The sequence below is a fragment of the Carica papaya genome, chromosome 5 (genome assembly GCF_054855325.1).
Source record: "Carica papaya isolate Zhongbai chromosome 5, ASM5485532v1, whole genome shotgun sequence".
Classification (NCBI taxonomy): Eukaryota; Viridiplantae; Streptophyta; class Magnoliopsida; order Brassicales; family Caricaceae; genus Carica; species Carica papaya.
Genome location: NC_142313.1, coordinates 1,496,722 through 1,523,023, shown reverse-complemented (window position 1 = coordinate 1,523,023; position 26,302 = coordinate 1,496,722). Strand labels below are relative to the sequence as shown.

At 31.5% G+C, this 26,302-nt stretch overlaps 2 protein-coding genes, 1 long non-coding RNA gene and 2 other non-coding genes across 8 annotated transcripts; 2 read left to right on the top strand and 3 right to left on the bottom strand.

Moving 5' to 3' along the window:
* Nucleotides 1-686: 686 nt before the first annotated feature.
* Nucleotides 687-2,947, top strand: LOC110821300 (rRNA-processing protein). The gene is made up of 3 exons (XM_088220293.1): nucleotides 687-983; nucleotides 1,856-1,965; nucleotides 2,420-2,947. The coding sequence occupies exons 1-3, from the start codon at nucleotides 815-817 to the stop codon at nucleotides 2,699-2,701; spliced, it is 561 nt and encodes a 186-aa protein (XP_088076419.1). The 5' UTR covers nucleotides 687-814; the 3' UTR covers nucleotides 2,702-2,947.
* A 724-nt stretch (nucleotides 2,948-3,671) lies between these two features.
* On the bottom strand, nucleotides 3,672-3,745 carry TRNAI-AAU (transfer RNA isoleucine (anticodon AAU)). The gene has a single exon. It is a non-coding gene; the product is annotated as a tRNA-Ile (tRNA).
* A 3,608-nt stretch (nucleotides 3,746-7,353) lies between these two features.
* Nucleotides 7,354-11,431, bottom strand: LOC110821368 (protein TRANSPORT INHIBITOR RESPONSE 1). Its single transcript, XM_022051181.2, has 3 exons — nucleotides 10,671-11,431; nucleotides 8,941-9,442; nucleotides 7,354-8,653 (listed from the first exon to the last, which is right to left on the bottom strand). Exons 1-3 carry the CDS (start codon nucleotides 11,135-11,137, stop codon nucleotides 7,856-7,858), a joined length of 1,767 nt encoding a protein of 588 aa, XP_021906873.1. The 5' UTR covers nucleotides 11,138-11,431; the 3' UTR covers nucleotides 7,354-7,855.
* A 6,144-nt stretch (nucleotides 11,432-17,575) lies between these two features.
* On the bottom strand, nucleotides 17,576-17,731 carry LOC148253650 (5.8S ribosomal RNA). The gene has a single exon (XR_015819584.1). It is a non-coding gene; the product is annotated as a 5.8S ribosomal RNA (ribosomal RNA).
* A 5,626-nt stretch (nucleotides 17,732-23,357) lies between these two features.
* Nucleotides 23,358-26,001, top strand: LOC110821530 (uncharacterized). Of its 4 annotated transcripts, XR_015819220.1 has the most exons (4): nucleotides 23,359-23,425; nucleotides 23,867-24,002; nucleotides 25,310-25,527; nucleotides 25,690-26,001. It is a non-coding gene; the product is annotated as an uncharacterized LOC110821530 (long non-coding RNA). The 4 variants fall into 4 exon arrangements; XR_015819219.1 differs by having other exon boundaries at nucleotides 23,358-24,002; nucleotides 25,297-25,527; XR_015819218.1 differs by having other exon boundaries at nucleotides 23,358-24,002; nucleotides 25,273-25,527.
* The last annotated feature ends 301 nt before the right edge of the window (nucleotides 26,002-26,302 follow it).

Genomic DNA, 26,302 nt, shown 5'->3' with positions numbered 1-26,302 from the left:
TTATTGCAGATGATGATCGTAACCGTTCATTATGGACGGTCGTCCCCACATTTTAATATTGATTATGATTCATGTGTGCTGATATTGTTTGATTTATATTTTAATTCTCGTAAATATTATAATTTCTAATTAGAGTTAAATTAAATTAAAAAATAAATAATAAAATTAGTATATTTTTAAATAAATTAAATTATTATTATTATTATCACTTAAGAAAATTTAACTATCGATATTTAATTTTATAAAATAAATTTTTATCATTAAATTAAAAAAATATCAAATAAAACCATTACATCGATTAAAAGTAATTAAATCGTAGCTAATTACATAATAATAGTCAAATTAAAGTTTAATTTTGTAATATAAATTGATTAATCGAAATTTAATGCTATATAGTAAGAATAAATCGAACTAAATTTACATTAGATTAAATTAAATTAACGATTAATCTTTTATGTACAGAGACTTAAAGGATAAATATATAATAAAATTGTTTTCCAAAAGTATTAAATTGATTTTTCCAAAATTTTCCACCTTGTTATTATATTATAATTGCGTTAGATATAGCGGGTATTCAAAATAAGTTACGTGGCAACTCCTGGTTGGTTAATGTACAGTGACACGTGGCACGTTCTGGTTGGTAGTTACTTATGTTTTATATTGTTCCCGGGCAACACCCAAGTCCTCTTATGCCTCAAGTAAAATTAGGGTTACAAGATTCTTCCCTTTTCTCCGATTCTACTATTCAACTTGCCCTAATTCATCAGCGAACAAGTAAAATTCCGGCAATTTTTTCGGATAATTCGTTGCAGCGATGAAGAATCGGGGTCCGAGAGATGGAGAGAGAAATTCTAGAACCAATTTCTCAAAATCGATCAGAATGAAGAAGAAGAATATTCAGAGATTAGGAGGCGGTGGTCTCTCTCTGGAAGCTTTTGCGAATGCGAAATCCACGAACAGTCACTATAATCCGGCCTTATTAAGTAAAAATTTTGATCTTTTTTAGCTTTTAACTCTGTCTCAAAATTCATACTTGGGTGCTCATGTTCTGTGTTTCTTCCTATTTGTTTAACTGATATAGTTTGATACCGCTGTGTTTGTTGCTTGGTAAATTTAGATGGAGGGTTAGCGTTGCTTTTTATTTGTCTGAACTTAGTGGGATACGTGAGTATTGTTTGGGGCTCATTGTAAATTCTTGTGAAAAAAAAAAGGTTCTTCAGCTTTCATGTTTTTTCGCTTCTGAAAGAAAAGCCATTGATTCAATGCTGTTGAAAAATTTGGGGTCAAGTGATTTTTTACTGGGAAAATCCTAACTTTCTTGGAATCGTTGATATCAATTGAAACATTCTGTGTTTCCTGGTCTGAAATTAGGTGATGTATGTGGGGTTCATGAGATTATGAAATTTGGGACTGTTAGGTATCTTTTCACTTTTTCACAGTGAATGTCTTCTTTTCCCTACTTATTCTTTCCAAATCCTGTTGAGATCAGATTCAAAACTCTTACTAGGTAAGGAAATATTTGTATTCGAATCTGAGAAGAATAGCAGAGCTTCTTCACTAACCACTTATGAGTGCAGCTTTTCTAGGAATGTCAGTTCGAGACATGGTCTGGTCTGTCAGTCTATTATATGTTGCTATCACTTTGATTCAAATTGTTGAAAGGAGTGTAAAGCACTTCCAAAATGCTTAAAGGGCAAAAAACTTTTAAGCCTCTGTTTTTCATCTGACATCCAATTGTTCGGTTATGAAACATAGTGCGCATCAAAAGGAGATTAAGGTTGCTTTTTTTTTTTTATCATGTTGCAATTTTTATTATGTTTGTTTAATTTTTTTTCCTTTCCCTGATTTACATCAGAAAAGCAAAGGGAGTTCTACAAGAATGCTAAATATGTGAGCAAGTATAAGAAATCTCTAAAGCAGCAAAGCCGGCAAAATGATCTCTCCTCAGCCTCACGCCCACAAGAGGTTTGGCACCATTTACCTCTATTTAGAGGTCACCTTCATTTGCTTGTCTTCAGAATTTTTATTACACTAGTAGCCGTATGCGATTTGGGTTCCACGTAGTTATATATTAGTCAAAGCTGCGTTGTATCAGAATTTAGAAATAGTTCAATTGGCTTTAAATTGAATGCTGGATTTCCAATCTTAGTTTTTAGTGGTGATTTTGAAATCTGTTGGTTATTTGTTTTGGATTTCAGCAGGGGAATGGACCTAATGCAAATATATTCCTTGGAATGAATTCCCTTAGTGCTTGCTTATTGTGGCAAACAACTGGATTTATTATCTTCTAAACCCAATAATGTGGGTATTGGAGACCCAAATTGCAAATTGGACACGTTGCACCCATGCAACAATAGACATCAAAATGCATGCGTAGAACTTGATGAACTGATTTTTAGAACTCGTGTTGTTATTACAGAATGAGCGGGAAACAGGATATGGTAGTCAGATGCATGTAAAGGACAAAAAGATAAAGAAGAAAACAAGTTTGAAGGACTTGTACGAGAAGAAACGCGAAGAGGAGGAGAAAGCAAGGATTGAGAAGGAGGCAATTTTTCAAGCCAAGAGGGAAAAGCGAGAAAAAGCTGAAGCCCAAAGGAAAGCAACAAGGGAGAAGATGTTCAAGAAGACGAGATTTGGTCAGCCTGTCATGAAATACAGAATTGAGCATCTTTTGCAGTCAATTCAAAATTCAAATTAAAATCAGTCAGGAAAAGATGACAAGAACTCAGATATCTCCATCTTTCTTTTCTTCCCAATTACAATTCATGATTATACTGTTAACTGAGTTACCATATGGGAAATTAATAGGATTCCTGTAAAGGTATAATTGCTTGGAACATGACTAGGAAAAGCCTGCATCTGTAGTGTTGTAGACAGTAACATCGAGGGAAGGTTTTGTTCATTGAATGGAATTGAATGACAGACACTTGTTTGATTCTTGGCATATTGGATATTGGAGATTAAGTTCACAATTTGGAATTTTAAAATGCCATTGTTTTGCAGTTCAGAGATTATTTGCTACAGTTTTTCTTATGGATCTTCATATTTTTCAAGATCTATGCAACAGTATTAACACGACAATTATTTGAAAAGAAATCAATGATTCTTGGATAAAAGAAGTTAATACAATTGTCGTGTCATTGACGGAATAACTTTTTTTACCTTTGAATCATAATTTGAACTTTTATATAAAATTTAGTAATTATATACATTTTTAATGTAGAATTTTAAGATCATCTATTCATAAGATTGTTATGTACCTACGCTAACTTAATTTGCCGATGTTTCTAAGCTTAGTTCATACCTAGATCTAACATTATTGAGGAGCTTGAAACTATGAATTATCCATAGTTGCATTAATGACAACTTAGATAGAGTTGTGCTTGTGTCCAAATCACTTCTTTAGTTTTTAGCATGCTTGTATTAGAAATTATTTGAGATTGTTCTATAATGAAGTTGTGCTTCAAATTAGATTAAGTTGTTTTAACATAATTTAATATATATATATATATATATATATATATTTATATCATAATCTTATATAAAAGTTATTTTAGGAAAAAAAAAATATTTCTTCATTTTGGAAAACTATTCTATGAAGAACATGTAGAATTAAAGAAAATTTAGAATAACATAAGGGGAGATTTGTTAAAAAAAAAATTATAGGTTGGCCCATGCAGGTCTCGAACCTGCGACCTTCGCGTTATTAGCACGACGCTCTAACCAACTGAGTCACTAGGCCGTGAACGTCCGGGCGAGAGAGTTGCTCGTAATTATCTAAAGCCCGGCCAAAATCAAACAGCTGGAATTCAGGGGAGATGCTAATGTAAGCCCGTATCTGCACTTCTCCGTATTCCTAGTGCAACTCAGAAGCTTACAGTTGATTGACTTCTACATAAATGATATATATATATATATATATATAGAGAGAGAGAGAGAGAGAGAGAGAGTTTCCTAATAAAGTGTAGTAAAATTGGTTGGAACACATACATTGTTTGATTTATAGAGTGGAGTTGATAGTAGCAAACACTAATCAACGAGTTTTATCTCAGTAATTATCAAACGATAATTGAATAACGCAGAAGTTCACTGTAGTATATTTTTATAATCAAGCATTCATTTGGGATGATTTAGGATGAACTAACAAAACAATCAGAGATTAAAACAGCGATGCGCCAGAACAACTGTGGCTCTCCGTCGAGGTACAAGACAGGTGATCAAAACAGCGATGGCAACGAGCAGAGCCATGAGAAATCCTGTGAAGTCGAAAGCAATGACTTCTTTCATCGGCGAGAAAACTATCTTCCCCATATTAATTCTCAACAGTCTTTCTTCTTCTTCTTCTTCTTCTTCTTCTCCTTCTTCTTCTTCCTTTCACCTCTGGTTTTTATAGCTTTATGGCTTTTTTGTGTTGATTTTTTCTAAAAGTCGAAGTCATTTCAAAATTGTTCGCATGGGTTCGTATTGGTTCGTCATTGATTGAAGAAGACGACTCAGAAAATTCCTTTACGTGTTCTAAGTGGCCGTAACTTGACTTCAACCACCTTTACGTGTTCTAAGTGGCCTTAATTTCATTTTAAACATTGTACTGTATGTATATGTATATGACTATATGGGTGACTAGCTTGACTGTATGTATATGACTATAATCACCGTAGGGAAAAGTCAGTTTTCTTAAAGCTTGACGTAACTGGGTCATATTCTAATATTTTTTAAATTACTTTTTATAAACTAACAGGTTTCTGATCATACTCACATTTTGAATCTTATTTATTGCAAGATTAACATATCTTAAATTATATTAAAAAATATTAATTATATGTTTCTATAAAATAAAATATAACGTAAAATTAAAAAATTTGTTATATATTTCATAAGATAAATTATCAAATTAGTTCTGTAATTTGATATTTATTATAATTTATTTTTAAATACACAATAGTTAAATTATATCCAGATACTTTAAAAAAAAACAGTTCAAAATATAATTTAAACTAATTTTAATATGTTAATAATAATATTAGACTTACTTTTTGTTATTGTTAATTGAATAATTTAATTAATTAATCAAAACTATTTTTTAAAGTGTTTAAAATTAAAAAAAAAAAAAAAAAAAAACTCGTAATAAACAGAAAATATCAATAACTATATTATAATAAAAACATTGAAAATTTTTTTTATAATAACTACTAAATCCTAAGAGATAAGACTACCCGACCCGGCCCAATTCATATTTGGTTAATAATTAAATCAACTATTTTCTCGTATTAATAAATTCTATAGTGATGAAATTTTAGTGTTTTTGTTATGTATTAATTAAAAATTTACTTGATTTAAATTAAATATAAAATTCGCTATTATTATTGTATTTTTTATTCAAAAATAATTGGTATTTTGATTTAATTGTAATTATAAAATACTGTAAAGATCTGAGTGTAAATAGAGAATAATATACTAGAAAATATAAAATATAAGATCTACACGTGGTGCGTTAAAAGAATTGTAGAAATGTCCGTTGGAAATTCAAACCCAAGAGGTCTTTGATCTTTTCAAATTCTTAGTTAATCGGTAACTCCCTCTTCCGTCTTTCATCGGACGAATTTGAGAATATCTTCTACAACCCTTTTACACTTTCGTAAAATATTGATTGTTTGTTTAATTGTTAATGAAATATTTTTGAATACGTTATTATTATCTCTATCAATTTTTTATTTATATCTTTTCTCTTTGATTTTCTATCTCGTCCTCTTGCTATTCTCACTTTATCTCTCTTAAATATTTCTATTTATTTTCTCCTTCTTCCTCTCTTAAATAATTTTATTGATATGTTTATTTTTCTATAAAAAAAATTTATAATTTTGAGTAGGATTATTATTATTATTTTGTGGTTGTATTATGATTAATATTTATTAATGAACGTATGAAATTTTATTAAAATAATAATTAAATTATATATTATTTAAAACGTAAAATAATAAAAATTAAAGTGAGATGCAACGCTGCAAAATCATACGAAGCATTATTGGTGTTGCTCAGAAATCAGAATCCACCATCCTTCAATCATGATTTACTAATCACAAACACCTTTCTTTTTTTTACTGTTTTTCACTTTTGTATATGAAAACTATTAAATTACATACACCTTTAAATATATATATGTATATATAAATTCATGTTTATTTCAAAGTAGAAAATGATGTAAATTGTTTATAAGCAGTAAAAAATATGTAGGGTGGGTAATTGAAGAGAGATGTGGAAGAGGGTAAAAAACAGTAAAAAAAAAGAAAAAAAAGAAAAAGAAAAAGAATTAAGAGGAGGATACATGATCAAGAATTTACAATCATAAGTGACAGAGAATATAAATGATGATGATGATGATCATCATCATCATCAAACGTGTGGCCATCATCAATCAATTAAAAAAATAATATTATTTGTAATTATTTAATATTTTGAATGGGATTATTGATTACACCACCTTCCCCAAGTCCCATTGAATTTTTTTTTTTTTTTTTTTTTTTAAACCGTGAATTTATGTAATAATTGGGTAATATATACCCATATTTTATTTTAAAAAAATAATAACTGGGATTTTTTTAAATAAAAAAATTTGTTCACAGCATAATTATGGGTATAATAATAATTAATTTAAATTTTTTATAAAAAAAATTAATTATTGGAGTAGGAAATAAATATTTTGGAGGGGGTGAGAAGATATGATCGGGAGGAGTAGAAAAGAGAGCGTGAATGTAGCGAAAAAGTTGTGGACACTAACCAATGTCCACCGAATCTATCACGTGGCACAGCAGTCGAGGGTTACATTTTCATAACACACACAATTTGCCTCTTCTTTTTTGTATGATTTATTTAGTTATGTATACGTGTATCTTCTATTTGTATTGGATTCAATGATAAAAAGGGTGGTTGCATGAGGAACAGTAAGTTTCTGCAAAAACACAATGAGCTTGTGGTGTAATAATTGGTCAATTGTTTGTTAGACAATGATGGGAAAGTGTCTGTACAATTTTCAATTTCTACTTTCCACTCGAATCTAATCTCTCCCAATTTGTCAAACCCACAGTTACTTCTCACAACACCAAACTCCTAATTTCAGAACCAGACAAATTCTTTCCTCCTCGGTGTCTAAATCAAGATTTACATACACAAATATTGCCATCAGACAAGGTCTCGAGCAGGAGATGGATATCTATATAGAAGAACTAATCACTTTCATCAGAATCACATTGATTCAAGAAAAAGAAAAGATGGGTCTTGAATCCTCTGACCGTTCTTCTGCTCATGATTAGTTTGGAATGTAAATGGTGGATAGGAAAGATTTGCTCGACTAAGTATCAAAGTTTTGGAAATTTATTTCCCCAACAAAGCTATTTTGATGAGACAAAGTTGGAGAGTTCATACGACAATTAATACCTCCAGATAGGAAAGAGTGATACAGATGATATGCAGAAGTCTGCAAAACAGTATACACGGGTGACTAAGCCCAAGCAAAACAAACAATTCTAAATTTAATACACAACAAACAAAGAGGAGTTCTCATTCCCTTTTTATTACTTGCTAATGATTGGTATCCCCCAGCTCAGCCAAGAGTAAAATATGATGGCAGTTTGAGCTCTTGAGCCTCCCTATATCTCCCCTCCCCCCACCCCACCCCACCTCACTCCTCTCTCACCATCTCTCGTACCAACACAAGCTGCAGCTGCAAATTATATAGAGCTACGTTTAAATTAGATGTGGATCAATGAGCAGCATTTAGAGCGTGTACCTGCTGTATCCACTTACGATATCCAACAGGTTTGATTGGTATAGACGAGGCTTGACTATTGGTTGTTTGTCAAGTGAGACTCAATGCGGATTCTTCATCCATGGTCCAAACAAATGCAGGCATATCGAATCTTGGTCCTGCAACTGTTCTATATATGTAGAGCTTCTCAACAGGACAGCTTTCTGGCCTCGCGTCTGGAGATTCCTGTTCATCAATAACTTCTACATTGAGTCGCGGCATTTTCCGACCAAGCAGCTTACATGCTCCGAAACTCACAGAGCAAGAAGACATCCAAAGGGATCGCATTGTCTCCAGCTTTGCAGCATTGGCCAAAAGAGCCTTGTCTCCAAATGGGCAGTCCCTGATTTCTAGCTTCCGTAGACTGTCACACCCAGATAGCACATGATGGAGGCCTTGATCGCTATCTCCAGCAAAAGCCACAGATAACATCTCTAGCTTTTTTGCCCAAGTCCCAATATATTCAAAAACACGGTCTGTAAGGAGACCAGAAAGGGATAGGCGCCGGAGATCCTTGCAGTGTTCAACAATGGCTCCAAAACCCACATCGAGTGGCTCGAGGGTTAGATAATCAGGGGTTCGTGGTTCAATAATACAAAGACGAAACCGTGTCAAGTTTGGGCTGTTCTTCGCAATAGTAACTAGGGCAGCATTTGTCATTTGGCGGCAGAAGTACAGGACTGACTGGAGCTTAGGACAGCCCTCAGACACAGAGACAAGACCCTGTTCTGTTAAGGCTACATTTGGCCCTGCAGCGAAAGGAGCAGATGGAAACACCCTCAATTCTTGAAGGTCCTTGCAGCAAGCTGCAAGAGCCTCGAGGCCACTGTCTTCTATGTAATCAAACACCTGCGAATACATTTTCCATCAGCTTTAAGAATCAATAGCTTCAAAAGGAGAACAGTACAGAACAGTGGATATGAAGCAAGCTCGAGCACAATAAAGAACATATCAAGCGATACAGCAATTTGAGTAGAATCATTATAGAGACTAAATAAGTATCATGCACTAAAGTCCAGTGACAAACAAGCAAGCAAACTAATTTTACTTTCATGTGCAAGTCAGCCCCAACATTGAGAAGCCAACAGACAAAAATAACCCGGTGAGACTTAATTTTTGTATGAGATCAAACTTACCAAAAGGCGCTGCAAATTTGGGCACTGGCTAACAAGCTTGATAAGATCAGGGCTTTGGATAGTGGCATAACTCAAGTTTAATGATGTTATTCCAGAGCAGACAGAATAAACTGCTGGGAGGTAACCTGGGACAACATCCCAAAACCCGGACAAGCTCTTCAATTTCTTGCATCCCGAGAAAGCTCCAGCTAACTTTGTGAAGACATCTGGCCGCAGCTCAGCAGCATCAACAGAATAAGCACCCGTGCCCAACTCAACCAGTTGAGGTGCCCGACGAAGTAGACTAGCAAGCCTATCTAGAGGCACAGCGCGATTGAGCCGGAGAGTCCTTAGATTGGGGCACCTGCCCACCAGACGGTCCAAGGCTGAGAAACTAACCTCGGAGCTCAGGCAAGAGATATTAATGGACACCAGAGATGTGCATGTCTCTGGAAATTGGCTGAGCCAATGTCCACTCAAATCATCCACATCACACTCCCGCAAGTCAAGCTCTTTGAGATTTCTGCAACAGTAGATAATTTCTCATTAACTACAAAAAACAATAAAGCTGCAAATATTACGAGCAAAATCTTCAAGCATAAAATGATTTATCTTACATAATTCATTCACGAAATAAAATGAAACTAATTGTTCAGATTAATGTAAAATATTAGAAGTCAGCTACTATTGTTATTACTGAAAATGACTGAACTGCGTTATCAAAGTTACTTTACTTCGTACAATCATATACTTCAAAAAAAAAAAAAAGCAAGTCAGACACTCATATTCAGGCTTGGTTCAATCCATTCAGTCAACGTAGTTACTGCTGAGGAAATAAAATTTTCCAGTTAACATTCCACAGTTCACACACTAATGGTAACCTAAAACATTCAAAAACCAATTCCAGCAACCAGAAGTCAAAGAACAGAAACTACATCGGAATCTATAAGTTTCCACTTGAGAGCCAAGGATAAAGAAGTTCATTCCTTGCTAGAACACAAAGTGAGAGAAAGAGAAGGAATCTTTCAGATACCCACATTATCCAACGAGAAAACATCCAAAATCTTAAAAGAGCCCCACCTCAGGCTCGTCCATAACAGAGAAAGTAGTGAACAAAAAGAAACCCAGTGATCTCAACTAGATTTTCTACACAAGAGATTCCAAGAACAAGCATCAGATCTAGCGGAAACAAAAGCAGAAAAAGACAGCAAGTAAAACTGAAAGCAAATGCCCACACTGCAAGTTTTTCACAGCAAATCAACCGCGAAGGAGCAACAAAATCACAATAATTAAAAGCGGTTTAAAGCTCAAAGTTACAAAGATTAGATGCACGATTCTGAGGGTGGAGGAATAGGGGAAAGTCTCATAATTTGCCCAATGGAACGACAATTTGAAATGAAATAAGAAACCAAAGATCAGATCTTTTCACGTAGTTAACGCAGTTAAACACTCAAAGCATTATACAGCTCAAATTTCAGTATCCAAGTCAACAAAAATAGCAAGGACCAAAATGCACAACAATGCTCTCCTTGGCTACAAAGAAAATGAAACAGCTTCATTTTAAGAGATTAGCCAAGCCCACTAAACAACCGTGTAGCTCAGCCAGACTAGAAGTAGCAAAAGCTAAAACGAAATGAAAATTCAAAAAAAAAAAAAAAACTAGCTCACAAACACGCCCAGAATGACTTCCTCCATGAGCACCCCACCTACCTTAAAAAAGGAAAAATGTAAGTGAAAAAAAAAAAGCATACCCGCAATTAGCAGCAATGGCAGCTAGCCCATCAGTTGAGAAGCCATCACAGGAACAGAGCACAAGGACCTTGAAGTTCTTAAACGACTTGGCGATCAGCTCCAGACTCTCATCGGTGACAACCATCCTCTTCAAACGTATCTCCTCAAGCCACGGGTACGCCGTAGCCATGGCCAGGATCCACGGGTAGACGTACCCGCCCCAACCTTCAGGCACGAGGTTGAAGTCCGCGAAGTGCGGCTTTCCTTTGAGCTCCACGGATCTCACCTCCGGGAACCGTCTAATCACCATCCTAGGGTTCACCGCGTAACAGTTCCCCACAAATATCCTCCTCCTGCACCAGCGCTCGACCTCGTACCACGACTTGCACACCAGCGATATCGAGTTCCTGTCCTTGTCCGTCCGAATGAACGAGAACACGTGCTCCAGCACCTCCTCGGGGAACGACACCGCCATTCTCTTCTGCATTAATGATTACTCGAAGAAAAAACCCCAAGATTTGAATAATCGACGAGCGCGAGAACAGAAATGGTTGATTTATTGTCGTTATCAGAGAGCAGTACAAACTTACAAAAACCGCAAAAAATAAGAGAATTTTTTCTAGATTGCTTAGTTTAGATCTGAGACGCCATTAACGGAGCTCGTAGTTGCAGAGGAAGAAGCTTATAGCGTGCTGAGAGAGAGAAGGTGAAGTGAGAGACGAGATAGAGAAGGACAGAGATGGGATAAGGATTTATGTTACGCCTTTCAGTGAGGTTAGATTTTAACCAAGGTTAAATAAGGTCCATGCGAGGTTTTGTGGGGATTCCGATCGACGGCTGATATTCTGACACGTGGATGACTCGGGGACCGCTGGCCGTTGGATTGGCGGTGCGTGGGCGAAATCTTATCCGTTGGCAACGAAGGGCAGCCGCAGAAAACGGGTGTATGTAAGAAGAGTCGGAGAGAGAGTGGAGCCAACCAACAGGAAGACGTGGCAAAGAACTTGAAGAATCTCGTCGGTCAAATTTTACCGTGGCCGATATATCGAGGAATTGAAATTATCGTAAGCACGAGGGAAATGATAAAGTGTAGTGGTGGTGTAGGAGAAACAATGGAGAGGAGGAATCTCATGATTCGCGTTGCACGGCTGGATCTGAGGCATCGGATAATGCGGGGACCACAAGCTGGCGGGAGAACGGAGAAGAGAAGTGAATTAAAAAATAAATAAATACTGAGGAATGATCTGATGTGAAAATCCGTATTAATCATGACATCACAACCGTCCAATCACGGTTTGACTGTTTTATCCATCACTGGCGGTCAAGATTTCCTTTTCAGAATTACTAAAGCACACACAGCATTATTGATCCGGCACTGTTTTATCTCCAACTCCAACGGTTTCTGATTTGAACCATCATTAATTCATATCACTAACTAAATCACACACTAAAGTTTCCCTCCTAAATCTCAAAATAAATAAATCACAATAATTATAAATAATTATAAAATAGAAATTGAGAAGTACAAAAAAGAAAGTGCACGTTGCATCTTAATCAAGGCCGTCAGATGAGAGAGGCCTTTTGGCAGTGTACGGACAGCAATGAGTTACGCATACATACGCCAGGATTTAATAACAATAATAATAATAATAATAAATATAATTATAATATATTTTTAATGGTAAAAGGGAAAAAAAAAAAAGAGAGAAAAGTCGAAGGGGGAAGAGTGGGGTCCACGTCCTACAATTACCTCAGGTGTACGTACATGGCAATGCACGAAAAATTATTGATTCTTTTCTCTCGTTACTTAAATGACAAAAATACCCCTCACATCATGGCCGGGGATCTCTGTAAAATTAGGGGCAGAGTTGTCTGAGCACGAAAAGGACATGGTATTATGGGGTGCACTGTCTCAGCATGGACTCCATGGACCTGTCCCTTTTATGTCTAAAAAGACTGAGAACAAAAAATCAACGGTGAAGATTTGAAGCTAGTAAAGGGGAGATCTCAGCCGTTGATTATTCGGGCATCCTTATCGATGGCAAACGCAAAGCTTGTCTTTACGTTCTACAGTTTTGAAAACTAATTAGAAATTAAATAATTTTATTTTTTATTTATTCAAAAATTTTGCTCAGAAATTTAGGTGGTGAAAAATTAAATAATTAAATAATTAAATAATCAAATAAAATAAAGTAGCAGGGAGCTGAGTTGTCTTGCACGTAAAGTTTATTATTTATTGGTAAGAAATCGTGATTAAGTAAAAAAAATTATTATTATTTATAATTAATTACTATTTAAAAAAGATTTGATAATTAAGCCCACGCACGGTTTTTCCGGGAATCTCTCTTCCCCCTCGAGTGGAATGGAATGGCTTGGACTTTGCTGTAATACATACATATGTTACATATACACACACCCATATATATATATATATATATATATATATATATACACACACACACACATACACATATACACATATATACATACTAGCAAGTGATACCGCCCACCCGTTGATTTTCAAATGTTTTCTAGAAATTCGAATTCTTGGAGACGTATGTGAATTAAATTAATCAAATTATTATTGTAGCTTGTAATATAATATAATATAATATAATATAATACTTTATAATATATAAAGCAAATATAGTATGTATTACGCGTTAATTAAAATTATAAGAATTTACCTTCGTGGGTCAATGCTGTTTTATAAATTAAATTTATAATTTAATTTTTTCAAATGACATTTTTCGGAAAAATAAAATTAATTGTTACACCGTATTAAAATATAATAATTTTCAAAAGTTGTAATTAATCCTTTAGTGTATTAGTTTATAATAATATCGATTTTAAATACATATATATATATGTGTGTGTGTGTGTGTGTGTGTGTGCATTGTTTTATTTATTTGATGACTTGGGTAATTAGATTATTGTTTAATATTATTATAATTAAATTATGTAGCTTAATTAGACAACTTAGTCTTAATTATGATTTATATTGAGCCTTACACGTGAATTAAGCAAGGATTAGAATTCCCTAATGTGTGACAGGTAAGCTAAATGCATGTTCTAATTAATTACGTAATTGATTATTAATTAATTGCTAGCTTATAATAAGAAAATAATTGATAACGATTGACCATACAAAATTAAATATGTGTGTATATATATATATATAAAAGAAAAATTTATTCCGTATCATAAATTATTAAGAAACATGTGTTATTTTTTTTCAAATTATATTTTATTTATATAATTGATATTGAAAATTATTCGAAGATATTAGTATATATGTGTATGTATGTATGTATATATATATGATTTTATTCGGAAATAACTATAGAATTGACTAATGGATGTGATATTTAGGATAAAATAAAGTAAATCCAAAAAATTTGGCCCCAAAAACCACATGGCCATCATGGGTAAGAGTTGTGACATTGCTATTGAAGTCAAAATTAGGGCAGCGGCTTGATTCTTTTGTCAAGTATACGAAAATATGACTATTGTTTTCCAAACATTGAATTATTTCATGTTGATTTAAAGGAATATTATTCTATTATTATTATTATTTGGTTACATGATATATACGTGTCACGGAGTCAATAATTGTAAAGTTTTCGAATTTCAGTTACGAAAATATACGCGCGAATTGATTTTATTACCATATAAAATTGGTGGTTGAACCGAGTAGTTCTGATCTAGCAATCATTCACGCTCTCGTTCAAACTAATATTTTAAACGTTTGACATATTGATAGACCGGAACGTACGTATAGGGATTAACATGCACGAAACCACTAATTTTAAAGTTATTTTCGCGGACGCAACGTACGTATAGGGATCAAGATTCGCCTTAGAGTTTTAGACGGAGTACGCTAGACTCGTCAGGATCTTCGCTCGAAGAACCACATTAGCAATCATGATATTAACTAGTGTGCTTCACCAGATGAGTGGTTTAAGATTAAAACTAAAGAATTTACTTTTAATGATTTTGATATACACAGCTGCTAAAATATTAAGTATACCAGTTACGGTACATACATAGTCGACTTCATGTGTAATACGAGTTATTCTTATTCGTTGTTGAGCCCCCACATTACCTTTGGGTGAATATATACGTCTATTTACATATTTTGAATAATAATAATTTTAAGATATTCAAAATTTTTAAGTAAAAAATTAAATTTATTTTTTAAAAGTGACTTAATTTTAAAATTATCAAAATATGTTTTGTCTTTAATTATCACCTAAATTATTTTACGTTTTATATATTTAATCGAAAAAATATTTTTGAAACGTTAATTTCGTAGTTAAAAGTTGTAATAAATGAAATCTTGATATTATTTTACGAGTTTGAACATGTTTGAATATTTGATGATTATTCTATAAAATAAAATTAATATTTAAATTAAAATAAAACCAATATTTTTTAAAAATTTTAAGGGTATTTTTAAAAATAAGAACATATATATATATATATATATACACATTAGAAAGAGAAACAAGAATGGTGTTGTATGCATGTGTATGTGTATGTATATGTGTATGTATAGGGATGTAAGGTTGATGATGAATAAATATATTATGTGGGGTTGGAAGAGGATCACATTTAGCTCCAACTGCCTTCGTGAGTGCAATTATTGTTTACATATCCATGTTGACAATCAACTTATGAAGCATTAATTCATTCAATCACTAAAACTTCAACAACATGCATTTACTCAATTCATTCTCCTCAATCACTACACACCATTTTTCTATATATATATATATATATATATTAAATGATTTTTTTGAAAATGACCTTCATTAATTTTCAATTATTGCCAACCCAACGTATACATACACACATACATACACACATACATATACATATATATATATATATATTGTATAGGTGTACAATAATATAATATAATACTTTTTCATCACATAAAATTCAAATTTGAAATCTCTAACATAAATGGGAACATGGGTAATTGATGGGTCTTTTTTTATTTTATTTTTTTACATATTTATATTTATGTACTTTTAACATTTGTATTTTTTTTTTATTGCTATATATATATATATATATATGTTTGAGTTTGAATTTATATTTTTAAGAAAAATAAATAAAGTTGTTTGTTATTAAGTATAATGTAAGAAAATAAAAATGCACGTCTAAAATGTATCATAAAAGTAACTATATATATATATGTATGTGTGTGTGTGTGTGTGTGTATGTATAGGTAGATCCCAAAAAGTAACCATACATATGTGAATATATTTCTTATTATTACCGGGACAAGAGAGGCCTACTTATCAAGGGTTTACAAATGGAAGTACATTTACTCACTTCATTGATATATACATACAGTATATATATATATATATATATATATATATATTATATTACTTTATGGTAAACCATATCATATGAGCTCATCCATGACCCTTTTTTTAATGGTGTAAGAAGATGATGATTCACATCATCAAGACCCAAGTAATTGCACGTGATAAAAAGTTGTAATTAATTAATTAATTACTTAATTAATTATGATTAATTATTATAATGATATATATTTCAAACTTTCACCAAAAAGAGCCTCCTCATTAGTGGAAGAGACACAAATACGACCTCCTTATCATTAAGTGTTACAACCTAGCTAGCTACTAATTAAAGTTTAATTAATTAATCTCCCTTTTCTACACACCCACATTGCACACATATATATATATATATATATACATACACGCAGATGTATGATAATATTTTTGTGTTAAAAATTGTACAGCAGCACATGCATATGTATATGTATATATATATATTTTTTAAAAAATAATATAAAGTCACAAATTATTAAAGGGTTATATTTGTTATTTCAATTGAGTATAATTTTATTTTGATACTTATAATTTCTATTAGTTTTAATAAAATTTTAAATTTTTTTACCAATTTTTTGTTATTGTAATAAAATTTTATATGTTTTATATAATTATGTTATTATTATTATTATTATTGTTGTTATTATGTATCAATTAATAACAAGTAGCCAAATTTATTTCCATGTCATTTAGTGGTCACTTAATTCATGTCATGGTCACGTTATAAATGAGGTTTGTCATATCAATTCTACCCAATTTGAAACTTAATCAATGCCTATATATATATATATATATTGAAAACTAAAGTTTTATATTTATATATATATATATATATATTTGATTAAAATTTAATTTAATTTGATGGCCATGTTTTTATTAAAACAAAATTAATATATATTATGATATATTATAAAAATTAAAATTTAAAAGATCTAACTTTCTTAATAATAAATTGCAAAATAAGTTATATTAAATGAGTACGTCACTAAACCAATTATTGGTGGATCCCAATTTAATTGACTGTTAATTATATATATATATATATATACACACCTTGAATTTATAATACACCATCAATTTCACTGTTCTAAAAGTGAATCTTACACCATTTCTTAATCTTGTTTCAATTATAAAAACTATTAGACAAAGACTTTGTTTTTTGTTTCTTATTGATGTACATTGTTATATTATATTATATTATATATCTAAAAAAACATTATGTTATACTATATTTTATATACTTAATAGTTATTTTCAAATATGCAAAGGACAATCAAATTAAATTTGTGAAAAATATATTATTATTATTTTAGTTGAGAAATAAGGCCACCTACTAAATATCAATAATTTAAAATTTAAAATTAAATATTGTTTTTATTTATACAAAAAGTTATGTTGTATTTTAATATTTTATTTATACATAGGTGGGACAAATTATTATATTATTGTTTCCTAGTTTTTTTTTTTTTGACTAAATGGTTTATTTGGGAGAAAAATTAAGTTTCAAAAATTGTGAATAATTTTATTATTAATATACAAATATATACTGTGCGTGACACCCAGATAGACGTACCCTCAATCAGATGACTTGAGACGCAACTTGCGTTCAAAGACTCGGTAATTTACGATATTCTGCAATTCACACCAGATATCGCATTTCGCTACGTTTTTCATCGATACGAGAGCTGAGGTATCCGTTGCCAATAGTCGTTTTGTAATTCAGTGGACGGCGCAGCGCCCGTTGCGCACAAAGGGCGGGATGACGGGCGAACGCTCTTTCGTTCATGTCCCTTGACACTTTTTGCGTCGTGACTTGTTTCGGGAGCGAGGCAGGGACGAGAGGGAGATCTCGCCACGACTGCGCGGGGGGAAATGGGCTCGCTATGACCCGCAAAACTAGAGTGTCACAACTGATTCGCAGGTCGTTCTGCTGTGCAGGTTTCGACAATGATCCTTCATCAAATTTACCTACAGAAATCTTGTTACGACTTCTCCAGCCTCTAAATGATAAGGTTCGGTGAGCTTCTCGCGGCGATGCGGGCGGTTCGAATTAGATTCAAACTCTTATTACCGCGTTCTTATTAATGAACATATAACATATATGAAAGAATGTGATTTGTTTGATAAATTATTACATCTCTATATATTTTTGAAATATTTGAATTTTTTAAAATTCTACAAACATAGAAAAGGGAAATAATATCTACACTCAGACTAAAACATGACTTTGACTTGTTCAAATAACAATTGAGGTGAAGTGGTCTAAAAAACAACGAATTTTTTTATGCTAAACAAATATATTTTATAAGTTTATTATTACATGTAGTTTTCACAAAAAAGATCGGATTAATTATGTATATAATACTTAAAATTTTCGATGTCAATTATACATAGGAGTATCTGTCGACAACATAACCACCCTAAAATCATCATCTCATGACTGTTGAAAACGAATTAGATCATATAATTTTCGTTCTCAATCTTTATGACTTACACACGGGGAATTAAAGTTAAAAAGATTGAAAAAAATCAATCATTTATAATCATTGATAAAATATTTTTTAAAAAGTTAGAATTAATAATCCGTTTTAGAAATTGAATGAGTTTGATATTATCAAAATTTATGTATCAATTTCTGTAACAATTCACCCATTAGCAAATGAGTTTGTGTGCATACGTATATATATATATATATATTCATTTAATTGCAAATTAACCAAAAAAAGCAAAAAGAACAATTAGAAAAAAAAAACGAGAACCTTATTTGTATGGATAGAAAACAATTCATTTACGTAAAAAAAAAAAAAAAAAAAAAATGTTTGCAAGAGGATATGCATCAAACTCATGTCAATATAACATTACGTATATATATATATATATATTATATTATATATTATATAATTAAACAAGTTGGAGAAGGTGATGGGACTCTCGAGAGGAAAATGGCATTGAACCATAAAACTTTACCTCAATTTGCAGCCATAATCTATGGAATAATAATTTATAATATTTAAAATTTTAATTTATTAATATATTAATAAAATAATAATAATTAATTTAAATAAATTTATTGTGTTTTTAAATAAAATAAACACCATAATGACTAATTTTTTTATTTTTGTCACTTAATTTTGTTTTTTTAAATAATTAAATTTATTTAAAAATATTAAAATTACAATACATATTATTATATTATATTATATTATAAATATCATATATAATTTTACAGATCAAGTCAAAGTAATTGTCATTTCCATTTTGAGTTGTATTGTCGTCGATCATAATTAAACCTATCTCGTAGACTTTATTTTAAAAATTAAAAAAAAAAAAAAATTCTCAAGGCGTGGAATATGAATAGCTTTTATTTATTTTTAATATTTATTCATAAACAATTTTATAATTTTTAATGAGAAAAATAAAAATTAATAGCACTATAATATTTAATAATTCAAGTAAAATAAAAAAATTAATAATAAATGGGTAATAAATATGAAACTTTAAAAATTAATATAGTAATTTATATAGATACATTAGTATCTTCATATATATTATATGAAAATCTTTTTTAAAAAAAATTTATTAAAAACCCACAAAAAATAAGTTTGGAGAAAGGATTATATATATATTTATATATGTATATATTGTAATTTAGTTACATGCATTCATCAAATTCCTGTACGTAGTTATAATTTAAATAGTGAAGTGCTTTAAAACTAGACTGAATTTTTGAAAGCTTTCCAAAAAAGCAAACAGCAGCAGCTACATGTATCTATATATCTATATATATATATATACACACACACGCATCATATGTATATATATATATATATATATATATATATGCAGGTGATATGATGATCACCGACAAGAAGCTTATCTTCTTCCTTTTACGTCGACTAGCTACTGCTTGTACTTGTATATCTGCATTTTTTTTTTATTAATTACCCTACCCACCTACCTCCTCCACTCCAACTTAATCCATCTACAGTTTATACACAGTTTCACTTTACATTACACATACACACACACACACATATATATATATATATATACATATATGCACACACACACACACACACACATATATATATATACATACAAACATGTGTCTGTCATAGATGTGATAACCTATAAAAAGTCAATCATCGTTTCCATCCACAAAATCAACTATTCATTTTTACTTAATTGACATTCTTGTTTCTTCTCTGAAGATTAATTAATTTAGTTTCACATTAAAATTGTGGGTTAATACGAGATTAAGCAACTAATTACGGTGATTAGAGTGTAATTAATTAGATTAAATTAGCTGGAAATTCTTCTTCTTCTTATTTTTTTTTTGTTGCTAAAAATGTAGATTGCTTTGGATTTGGTTAGGTACTTAGGTTCGTGAAAAGATGTAATTAGGCATGAAACTTGAAAAATCACCCATGTGATTGATTACACTTAATTTGACTGTTCAAAGTTGGAATTTTTATTTGGGGTAGTCCAAATTTGGAATATGACCAACAAAAATTACTTTCCTTTTTTAAATTATCATTTTGAATGCATGGAATTTAATTAATACCCAATTATTTCAAAATTTTAAATTAAATTACATGTTGTGTATATACACACACACACATATATATATATTTATGTATGTATTGTATATGCCTAAAGATATGAAGAATCAAAAGGACCATCTTATCTTTTAATTTGCAAGACGTTGATTGTTTTACCCCCACAAAAAAAAAAAAAAAAAAAAGAAAGGTGGTAGCACATGTTCAGACTTTTATGAAAGTTCCATGCAAGTTTGTCCACTACTACATGACAAATTCATTTGCAGCATGCTTCCCTTTATATATCTATATCTATATATATATATGTATATATATACATAGATACACACACGCGCGCGCACCCACATATTTGTATATGTATATGTGTATGTAATTCAGTCAAAATTTGGTGAAAATATCGGCCCGTGGTCTTTAATTAACTTTGATTTATTTTATGATTAGCTTTAATTATAACATTAATTTTGTCAAAAAACTATTGTCAATATACGGGCGAACGACTCATGAATATTATTTTTTACGTTATATTAAAAATATAATTAATATTTGTTGTTATGTATATATATATATATATGTCTATATGTACATATATATATATATATACACGTACGATAGAGAAAAAAAAAAGAAAAAAGAAAAAGAGGGACCGTAGGAAGATATAAGGCGTGAAATATGGAATCCATATGTAGCAAATGAAAAGTATAAATCAGAATGGGCCTGTTTGCTTTTCGGTTCGTTCAAAGCCGTCGTGGGTCGGTGTGGTCCTCCACCCGTAACCAAACAACTCCCTTTCATCCATTCACACCCCCAACCTTTTCGCCCATTTCAATTCGGACCACTCAAATTCTAATTACTTACATATATACACACACACATTCATACATTACATACATTTATACCCTTATATGTATGTATGTGTATGTGTATGTATATATATATATATATATACATTGGGTGTATAAAAAAAGTTATAATTCGAGGGAATCTTTACTTTATCAGCATATTTTTTTTTCCTAACTTTTTAAATTAAAAATAAAAGAATATTTCATTTTTATTAAAAATATTAGTATTATATGTGAAAATTTGACCATTTACTCACTACCCAATAATTTTATAAATAAAATTGTAATTTAATATTTTTTTAATTACAAAAATATTGACATTATTACAACCACATATATATGCATTATATATATATATGTGTGGATGCATTGGACCACATAATGACGGTTAATTATTAATGTGACCAAAATTTTCAGAGGTTGATATTGATGGCTGGTGAAGTAAGGCCCGTTACATAAGTTTTGCATTTAGAGAACCAGGTTTGATAAAGATGGTGCTTTAATGCTCATACACACATACATACATACATATATATATATATATATATATAAAGTGTGTGTTTTTCTCATACCCAATAATAAATTATAGTTGAAAATTGAAAATATATATATATTTTTCTGTATTTAATAAGTGGACTTTTTTTTTTCTTCTATAATCATTTACAGAAGCTTAGTGATTATGACATGTTAAATACTATTTTTTTTTTAATTTCATTTGTTTTAAAAAGGAACCTCAAATTTTCAAAATTCAACTATCATTTATTAATGGGTAAGAGAAAAACACACACACACACACAGATATATATATATATATATATAGCAGAATATGTATATGTATATTATATATATATGTATGAGCTATAATATTTACATAAGCTTAGTGATTTTCAAAATAAAGATTTTATAAATTTCAAATTTGACTACAAAAAACTTTTACGAACTTAGAAAAATGGACCACAAACAATTTGGCTTTGAGATTTGGACTTGCATATTCCTTCAAGCAATCCTTCAATTTTCACCGCCAATTTTGAAAAATGGAAATCATTTTCAAATGTTTTGGTGTATTTAAAAGACGGGTCGGGTCGGGTCGGTATCCAACATAATTATCGTATTATTTATTGATTATAATTATTTTTATTGTATTATAATAATTAAAGTATATATGTTGCTTAATTAATAAATATATAAATTTACTAAAAAAAAATAATTACAACCAACATAATTTTAAATTTGGACTTACTCGCTCATTTAAGTAATCGTTCAATTTTTATAACCAAATTTAAAAATACATTATCAGACGTAATTTTTTAATAAATTATTGAGTCTCAGTCGGATAAAATTCTCGTATATATTATCGTTTATAAATATTTTTATTATATTATAATGATTAATGTACACGTATCACTTAATTACTAAATATATAATTTATTAAAAAAAACAAAAAATTTATCTTTTTAAGAGGCATAAATATGAACATTGAATTATTATATGACATACAAAATCTAAAAAAGAATTAGAGGATTGTTAAATAAATACTTAAATTCAAATTCAATCATGTAGAGTTCAACTTACATTATGTTATATATATACACACACACACACACACACACATATATATATATATATATGTATATATATATTTTATCGTGAATATATACACACAAACACACACACACACATATATATATATATATATATATAAGAAAAATGAGATTATATATGATAGAAAGATGATGACTGAGATGTGAATATGGATCTAAACCCAAAAATTTTTAGAAGCCCAAATGGGTTACAAGCCCTTGGAAGCCCAATTATTGCAAAAGGGCAAGGGGTGTTCTTGAAATTTAAAAACAGAGGTGCGGGTAAAAAGTAAGAAATAAATAAAATTAGGGGTCAGAAATATAAATTAACGAAATATAAATGGTCCTTACTCCCAGTCTTCTCTATGTTGACGAGACTAAACCCTAATAATACAGTCGCCGTCTTGCCGGCTTTCGCATTACGAGCTGAGTTCCTAGTTTACATCTGTATTTCAATTATCTTATTTGACTATAACCGCTATTTCTTTAATTAATGGTTATAGTTTGTTTAAACGTGTTGAACGCTGTCTTCTATAACCGCTGTACTGCGAGTTGCTTGGCAGAGTCGACCAGACGTATTTTGAAATGGAACAAAATCAAGAACATTACTGTTGCAATTGATTTTTTTTTTGGGTTTCTTTTTGTTTCATCATATCCGTTGTTTTTCACGAGTGACTGAATTGGGATCGAAGTAGAAGCTTTTTGTTTCAAGGATTGTGAATGTGAAAAGCTTAAACTGTATTCCTTTCCGGATTTAGGGTTTTCATCAACATAGGTTCTTGGCCATTCCGTTCAGCATTCATATGCAAGAGCTGAAGGGGGCACTTGTCGGGCAATCCCTTGATGATTTGGATTTTTTTTTACAGTTTATTTCGCTTTGGGTTGTGTATCAAATTCTCAAGTTATTATCATTTGCTGATGAGGACAAACATATGGGCATGAGCTGCAACAATAATTTTTTTGCGCACCGTGCAGCAGAGCACGGATTGTTGTTGCAATGAGGTAATGTGCCAAAATGCTAATCTGAGGCATTTTCAAGTTTTTTGTTTTAATTTATGAAATGGCATAAAATTTTGTTAGTTTCAAAACTAGTGTTGTTAGCAAGAAATTTGTCTAATTACTCATGTTTTTCTTGGATCTTATTTTAGTATCTTCGATTGAGTTTGGTGCATATATAGTACAGGTGTTGGTTTCTTTTAGTGCTTTCAAATGCCTGTGATGACAATTTTGGACTTGAGCTGCGACGACAGTTTTGCGCTCCATGTTAGATTTTCTACATGGGTTGTTGTTGCAAGGAAGAATGTGCCAAAATGCTAATCTGAGGAACAAAATTTTGACTTCCATTAATTTCCACTTCTGGATTTCGTAGAATCGATGATATTTTTAGATGCATCATACTCTTCTAGTTGCACGGCATATTCGATTAATGTCTATATGGATGCTTGTCTGTTCGTTATTAGATGCAACATACTTTTTTTTGGTTGTACGACATATTCCGTTGTTCCCTTTATGGATGCTCTCTATTCTCACTTCCATGGCTGTCCATAAGCTGAGGGTATCTGGGAATCATGAGTCGGCTTAACTTTTTAACAAGTAGAAAGCTCCCTGGCAAAATCTCATTTTGGTGCCAACAAGGAGGGTTCATTCTCTGGATATTTAGATTTAGTGTTGAAAGAACTAAGTTTTACAGAAAATGTAGTCTTTTCTCTTATATTTTGTGGCAGTTTGAGTGCTCGAGTCAATTGGGACTACGATTCTGGATAAGCATTCCTTTCTTGATTCACTGACAGATTTGTTCACTACGTTGATTTGTGTGAACTAATTGCTTTTTCCTCCTCAAAATTAGAGAAAGAAAAATTCTGAGTAGAGGAATTAGACATACTGTTGACGTGTGGATTATTATGATGAATGTGCCGGTATCCTATCTCAAAAATGTCCATTATATGTCAGTGATGTTAAAGAAAAAACAGTTTCTGTGTTAGTGAATCTGCTGATACGTGCATATATTGTGATTGACCGTAGAGTTTGTTTGCAAAATTTGTCATTTTAAATTTTGCTTGAGCTCATAGCCATCTAATGGTACGGTTTGAGTAGTAGGTAAACATAGAAGAGTAGGTATGCATTTTGAATGGCAGGTTTCTGACGGTATGAAAACTTAACGCCTAAGATATTCATATTCACTATATAAACACACCCATTCAAGCTATGCATTCATAAGTTTGTGTTAATTATGTTTAGTGGCAGTCTGTCTACCTTGATATCTTTTGTACAGAGCATCTTAGTTAAACTTTGCTAGGCATCTTTTCTAGTAGCAGTGCCAGTGGTGGCCTCATTTCTTCTGGTGGTGAAGAAAGTTGAAAATGGGACCTGGCGGACCTGGCGGGCCTGGCGGACCTGGCTGGGGTCCTGGTGGACCTGGCTGGGGTCCTGGGCCAGGCGGTCCATGGGGTCCCATTCCCGGAGGACCTGGTTTTTGGCCTGGACCTGGTGGGTGCGTTGATGGTTTGTGCAGTGTGATTTCTTCCTGGTAAATTTACTTCTCTCGTGCATGCTATTTTCAAGATTTTTACTTTTCACTTTTCTATGGCAACCAGAGTTAAGCAGCACTAACTTTATTTCTGGATTAAATTGAAAAAAAGATTGCCTTCATTCTTTTATTTATAATTTCTGTATATCTTTTCTACCGCAGCTTCTACTGCCTGTGCTGTTGTTGGCTGCTGCAAGATTGTTTTGGTGGGCCTCGTGGACCGTATGGTCCTCCCGCCGGGCCACTACCCTTTTGATCTAGCGAACTTGCGCCCCAAAAGTTCGATGGTTCATTGGATCTCAATGGCTGTTTCCTGTGTTAATCATATTTTCTACTCATTTGATTTATCTCCGCAAGTTTATATTTGAGTAAACTGTATTATAGCAACTGTTTAAAAATCCTGGCTGTGTTCATCATTTTCCGGCCTCTCCCCTCCGGTGCTCTCGCATAATAACAGTCGATGTTTCGCAGTTAGATTGTTGTTCGTGTCATCTTCTACATACAGATATATTTCGGGGCAGCCAAACAATTTATATACAATTAAATTGGCTATGAGAAAATGGGTATGCTCTTTCTAAATTGAAAGGCATGATCTAAGAGTCTACATATAGATATATTTTTGTATTTGGTGACTTCAAAACTCTTCATTATTAATTAATCACAAACTTAAACTCAGTTTGATCTCGTCTAAATGGAGTATGCAAATCGTAAAACTATTAATTAATCTCGAATTTAAACTCAGTTTGATCTCGTCTAAACTGAGTATACAGATTAT